A 7,263-nucleotide genomic window follows, 5' to 3' on the forward strand; every position below is an offset into this window, starting at 1 on the left:
ATGAAGCAACCATTCAGTTGGGTTGAAAAAATAGATCCACCAACAAATCCATCACCCCTGAAACATGGCAAGCTAGTAGGATGATATGATGGGAGTGGGCCCAACACAGAAGATCCAAGGTTCGAAAACAAAGAGACCTGGACCAAGAGCCCCTTGACAGAAAATGTAAGACACCACCATAGAATTGTTGAAGTATGACAACTTTGCCCCCTCAATAATTCTAGACCTTGAGTCATTGCCCTTTAAACAGCAAGAAGTTCTAAAACATTGATGCGAAGGGAAGCCTCATTGTTGAGATATTCACCCCATCCCTGTAGTAAGGTCTGTGAAAAAAATGGATCTCTGGAGGAGGTGGCGGCAGAGTAATGCCTATCATAGTATTGTTCCGATCTAACTACTACTTGAGAATAAGAAGACTGGGGAATCCAGTGGATTACTATTCATGATTCAATGGTTGTGTAGAGACCACTGAAGGGATCTCATGTGCTCTCATCCCAAAGGAATGAGGGATTTGAGTGATGCCCACATCCCCAAAAGAGAAAGAACCATCTGTGCAATGGAAGAAAGAGACATAAGAGTTGGATTGCCTGTTCCATGGCATGTAGCCGGATGGGAGTTGACTGAGCATGATTGAGATATGTGTTGAAAAAGACAACCAGACAAATGATATACTGTGTTGGAGTGAGAAGAGATGTCTCAGCTCTGATAAGAAATCCTGCCTTGGTTGCTTTGGAAAACAGTATCTGGGTGTAACGTTCTGCCAACTGACGAGATGGTGCCAGCAGTAGCCAGATGTCCATGTAATGGTGTGTGCAAAGACCTAAGGAATGGAGGTGACAAGAAAAGGTTTGTTTGATTTGGCAGAACACATAAGGAGCCAAAGCTAGTCCAAAGGGCAGAGCTCTGAACTTGTGCACAAAATACAGATAGTGTCAAGTTGACTCTGCTATGGGAATGTGCAGATAGGTGCCAGCAACATCGAAATTGGTCATCCACAGTCCCTGTGAAAAATACCAATGCAGAGTGAGGAATGACTCCATTGTGAATTTTGGAGAATCTAGGAATTGATTCAGATGAGAAAGATTGATGCCTGGATGCCAATCTCCTGTATTTTTGGGCACAACAAACAAACAGGAATAAAACCCAGGAAAAATGGGAACAACTCTCTCCACTGCCCCCTCTACCAACAAATCTCTGAAAGGCATAGAACAAAGTTCTGAAATCCAAGGATCTGTGGAAGGCAGAAACACTACAGGTTGGGGGGAATAATGGTAATGGAGACGTGAACTGAATGACTAATCCTGTTGTACCTATAGTACCCATGAATCTGTGGTAAAGGTTTTCCACATGTCCAGAAATTTGCAGAACCGAGTCTCCACAGACTCAAAGGCATATGGTAGTCACTACTGCCACTGGTAGCATTCCAACCAAACAGAAGAACGATGTGGATATGGGCAGAACCTATTCTTGGTACTAACAGACTGAGGGACTGATGTTGGAGGTCGGTACACTTGAATAGGGGTGGAAATATGATCTCCTGCAGGAGCCGAGGAAAGTCAAGAAGCCAATTATGACAGGGATGAATGCAGATAGGTAACACGAACCCTTGAATCCAAAGACTCTGGAATGCCTGCACAAATCAAGGGTTGGAGAAAAGGACTTCACATAACTCATGGAGGGTGGCAGCAGGTAGTAGATTTCTTTTTTTTTTAAGAAAATGACATAGGTAACACAAAGAATGCTCAAAGTATCTCCAACAGTCATACTACAGAGAAACCTGTTAATGAACGTTTTGTTGAGAAAAAGTGACAATATTATCTGAAGGAGAGGCTTACATACAGTACCAAGATAGAGGGTACAATAGCATAGGTGGAGAGTATCACAAGACAGATATCATCACGGGCAATTAAGTGAGGAATAAAAGACTGGAGCAAGTGAAAAAAAATCAGACCAATGCTTAGAAAGGAAAAGAAACCCTAGCAGTCAAGTAGTAGCTGTAGTGAGAGGAGGTAATTATGTTTTGGAAAGATTACTTTGACCCACATTCATCCAGTCACACTTACTTTTCTGTTTTTTTTTACTTATGTCTGCATTTTACACTCCAAATAGCATTATTAGATATTTGATCACAAGTAACTTACAATATTATGATTTTTTCTCTTATTGGGTGTTAACTTATAATATGCACAATATAATTCATTGTTTTGTCATATTTAAACTTACAATAAAAAGCAATAATATTCAAATTCTTGCTTAATTTCAAACTTAGAATATAACATCATTTCATAAGGTATTTCATTGCATTAAAACCTATAAAATTACTCAATATTATGAAATTTCTTATCAGTAGTAAACTACCAATGTTATACAGGATTATAAGGTATCTATTCAAATGCAAGCTTACAATAATGCAAAGTATTTTCAAGGGTTACATATTTCAAATGTTTGTCACGCAACAAATGCTTATACAGGTGTGGTGTATTGCTTAGCTGTGTGCTGCATACTAACAATTGACTAAGGTTATTCCTTTTCTATTTCTATTTAGATTCTTTTGTATTACTAGTTATATCATTGATGAAAGTTCTGAATATTTTAAAACCAACTTTAACACTTTAGTTACATTACTAGTACTAGTACAAATGTATATAATAATTATGGACATTATTTTTTATTTTTATACAACTGAAAATTATTTTGCATTGTTGGCTTAGTGCATAGACTTATGACTAACTCTCTCAAGCTGGACAAACTTCATGTAATATTACTGGAGTTATAGTTTGAAAACAATTATTAATTGCATGATTCAATGTGCTTTAATCATTTATAAGACTTTGTCTTCTTGTGAATTAATTCATGATATTTAGAAGTCTAGTTAATTTTTACGTTGAATTGGTTTCATTTATGTTCTTATCTAGTTTTATCTTAAATATAATAAACTTACAATATAAGAAACATCTTCAAGATTTCATAAAACATTACAGTCACTCACAGTATTAATGCAAGTATTTTATAGAGTGTAATAATCTGTTAAATGTATCCAACAGCCAAAATAAATAGACATGTTAACATGTATCTAATTAAATATTTTGTAACTTACACATAACAAGAAATTAAACTGAAATAAAGCAATATATTTAAAAGCTAGCATCTACACGGTATTTAGAGATCTTTTAATACTGATAAATGTTCCTGTTTGTTTTTCAAAGCCAAAGAAATGAACAAAATTCTCATATTTGAAGATAAACATGAACTCACATTTCAATGAAAATCGAACCAAATGGAAGAATACCTCCCAGAACAATGATTATTGGGGGCTCCATAAACCATTTTTTCTCGGGAATTGGCCGAGGGACAGCATTGATCCTGCAGGGATAGTTGGTCTGTCCAAACATATTCCGACCCAGAACAGTTCCAACCAAGGTCAAAGGTAGGATCACAAAGAGACATATGCAAGTTACAGCCACCTTTGAATATAATCAGATATATTCATTAATGATTGTAATATACTTCAAGTGACCTAACTTACTTTTAAGTTTAAAAGCCATATGAAAACATATGGCATATAGCATCTTCTGTAAAATTACTGTTAGTGAACACATTTTTCTTCATTACGTCATTACATAAACTAAGCTACCAATACAACTGTAACTGCAAAAATTATAAAGTATTGGCATTATATGTCATTGTTTACTCATGGTAGGAAATTTCTTTTCATCAACAAGTAAACTTATTGAGAAATATATTTCTAAATATTAAATCCGGTTTCATAATGGTTAAAATAAAACATGCAAATATAACTATCTGGTTTGTCTGTTTGTGTACTCATTTTTTATTATCTACAGTTTCCACTGAAAGGAGGTTATTGAACTTTCTTGATGTAAACAATCAGTCATAAGTAACATTTAACTGCTCAAAATGTTACTTGTAAAATGCAAGTAGTTATAATGTTATTTAATAATACACTAAAAATATAAACACTATTTGTATGCTGATAAATAATACCACATAATAACTAATTTACAGTGCTCAAAAATACATTCATACATACCAGTTGTTTAACATTAATTGAAAATAAAGGATGGCTTTTAGGTATTACACAATGCAGGTCCTTTGACATTCAAAAAAAGCAGGCAAAGTGGTAAGTAGCAAGTGTTGTTAAGTTACAATATCCTAAAATTGTGCTATATATATATAACTGGGAATAGAAAAAATGCTTTATTTATATCATAATGTCAGCTAATTAGATAGTAAGACTGTAATTATACAAATTATAAAGTAACTTGCATCAACTTACTATAATATACCAGTTTTCAGATAATGAGGTTTATTCTCACATCTCTCATCGAGTTAGTAGTTTTAATACAGATATAAATACAACAATCACAAAAAACTAAACACTTAAGATCAACTTTACTCCCTCTCTGTTGTGAATAGCAACCAAACATGAAAAATTACAATTTATCATGTTTTTTAGAAAGCTACGTGCTGTAGGATATTTAATAGTCAACTAATTCTTTGCCTAAGATAATGATATCAATAAATATAAACTGAAGACATTACCATTTTAGTAAGCAGCCAATAATCAAGTTCTGACTTACCATTGTTCCAAACGGAATAGCACGTGAAGCATGGTAGTAAATGGCAACTAAATTTATCACAAAGGCAGTTCCACAGACAAGGAAAGGTAGAAAAAAAGCACTCACTACCATCTGCTTGATCCATTTTTTACCTTTGAAAGTAACATACATAGATTTTATTTCTAGAGTGTAACTAAGCTAATTCAATGCTTCACTTGTAGATGTGTCTGGTCGAAAAACTACATTTTTACATAAAGAGCTATTCCAGAGAAAGCTGTGTAAAATAATCTAGTAAATGTAACAAGAAAAGTGATAAACAAATGTAGCCTAAAGTTAGTGAAAGGATTTTATTTAGTTAAAGTTTTTTTTTATTCATAAAACAAGATGCCCAAGTAATACCTTGTACACCCAACTTTGAACTTATTATAGCAACTTCTGCATCTGATCACATCAATGAAATAACTAATTCATGATAGCAGACAGTCAATGAAATACACTTGTGTACTATTACATCTCTTAATTCTGTCATGAAAAAATGTGAAACATGGTACACCTGAGAGAATTTGGTACAAATTTCAGAACTTAGTGCAGCTGTAGATGTGCTTACACTCAGAATCTTTCATACAGCAACTATTACAACAGAAAGAAATGCAACGTATTCTGCCATATGATTAATTTTATGGTTCAACCTGAAATCCATTTTACTGCTAATGATTTCGTGTTGTGATGAAAACATTAAATGATTATAAGTATGTAATGTAATTATTCATAGCTTTTGCAGAATTTTAAAATTTTACATTATGAGTGCTAAATTGTTTAGAAATATTCACACATACATATTAAACGTATTTCATCTTGAAATGCAATGTTTCATTATCATCATACAAAACACCTTTCAGTATAAAACCTGGCATGCTTACTGCAGAACTTTGTGGTTGCATGCGAAGAAAATTCTATAAGCTTCTATTGTTTAGAGAAAGCATATTAGTTTCATTTAGCATTTGTAACATGGAGTATACAGAAAAACTTGTGTTAGTCGCAAAACAGGCTGAAAAGATTTTATATAGTATATATTCACAAAAGCAGTTAATATTATCATTAATATGTTTGCCTTATTCTTCTACAGAGGTTGAGCACATCATATTAAAATGATTTTGGAGCCATATTGTTACAGTCCATGTCATCTAATCTACTCACACTCTATCTGATGACCACCTAAACTGCACAAAAGGCTCCATCGTAAGGCTGTCATATCCAATGCACACCCCTCCTCCATGATGACTTTCCATAAGCCATCTAGTATAAGAGGATGACAATTTCCCATTGCTTGTTTCAACAGTATGATTGCACAGAAATTAATAGGTGTTGTGTATGGTAATTTGACTGGTATGTCTTGATAAGGAACAACATGAAAACCCATTTCATTCTTGAACTGCTTGTAGTGAAGCCATACCCTTTTGCCCTTGTTTCCAAATGAAAATCCTTCTTTATAATGTTGCATATTTTTCCTGGGACACATGAATGGCTTTTCCCACTGACCTTCTGTATTTGTAGTCTCTCACCTTTTAAAAGATGCTTCACTTTGCTTACCATGACTGTTGTACAACTTCTTGCAGGTATCTTTCTGATGCCATAAGTAAATGGAAGTAATTTCCTTCTCAGAAATTCTAAGTGTCTGATCTGAAAATGTCTTTATGATCTGTGTATACGAATATTTCTATCAGAAAGAATCAAAATCCTTTCCTGAAAGTGATTAATTTTTGATGGCATCACACTACCTAGGAAGTGCCCAACAATGTCAAAATGTATTTCTGATATATCCTGTTCCAGCTCTACTTTATATCTGCCAGGGTTAACATGTGATTTGCTAATTCGCATATTCAAAATCATTTAGTATAAGGTACTCACACCTCTGTATTTTAGCAACAAAACAAGTTTTCCATTTCGAAATTACCTTGTCAGTGAAATATTTTGGAGTATACAAAAACTTTTAAGAGGGCTATTCTCAAGAAAGCTCTGCTAGAAATCATTTTCTAGCTAGAATGCAGTTTTGATGACCCCAGTAATGTTTTTAAGATATATCTGAAACTCTCACTAACCAATTTCACAATAATTAATGACAGGCCACAGCTGATTATGATACTAATACATGGACCTTAACATAACTTCACAAACGGCTGGCATACGTGCCTAACTTATGATAACCATGAAGGTTATTTAGCTGCATATAATATGACTGTATGCAATAATACTAAGCTGTTGATTTAAACCAAAATCTAATTGCTGAAGCATGCATACTTGATAAGAACTAAACACAAGCACATTAAAACAATGCACAAAAGATGTGTTATAGTAGGTTCTACAGCTTCAACATAACATGAAGTGCAAAAATTTAGATGTCAGAACTTCAATCATATGGATTTATTTTGTAAACATGGTATGGAGAAATAAGAAGTTAAGGCAAACAGAAAAACAGTAGACCAATAACTATGGTTTAAAAAGAATAATCTGATATTTGACTATGAAATATTTTTGAAGAAATGCTTTTAAAACTATTTACCTATTCCCATTCACTACCATTTTAGGTGGACATTTTTCTCAACTTTCTTCAATGATATGTGTATAATTTTAGCAGTTACATATCTACTACAGGTCTACCACAACGTCGGACCTTATCGTGAAAAAC

General features: G+C 33.7%; 1 protein-coding gene across 1 annotated transcript in view; it reads right to left on the reverse strand.

The window, feature by feature from the left end:
• The window catches only part of LOC106464073 (transmembrane 9 superfamily member 3-like), a 46,921-nt gene that overhangs the window by 12,170 nt on the left and 27,488 nt on the right, over window positions 1–7,263 (reverse strand). Inside the window, exons 9-10 of the mRNA XM_013924187.2 lie at window positions 4,599–4,729; window positions 3,256–3,464 (exon numbers count right to left, since the gene is read on the reverse strand). Coding sequence (XP_013779641.1) covers window positions 3,256–3,464; window positions 4,599–4,729 — 340 coding nt within the window. The remainder of the gene's footprint in view (window positions 1–3,255; window positions 3,465–4,598; window positions 4,730–7,263) is intronic.

The sequence above is a fragment of the Limulus polyphemus genome, unplaced genomic scaffold (assembly GCF_000517525.1).
Source record: "Limulus polyphemus unplaced genomic scaffold, Limulus_polyphemus-2.1.2 Scaffold57, whole genome shotgun sequence".
Lineage (NCBI taxonomy): Eukaryota > Metazoa > Arthropoda > Merostomata > Xiphosura > Limulidae > Limulus > Limulus polyphemus.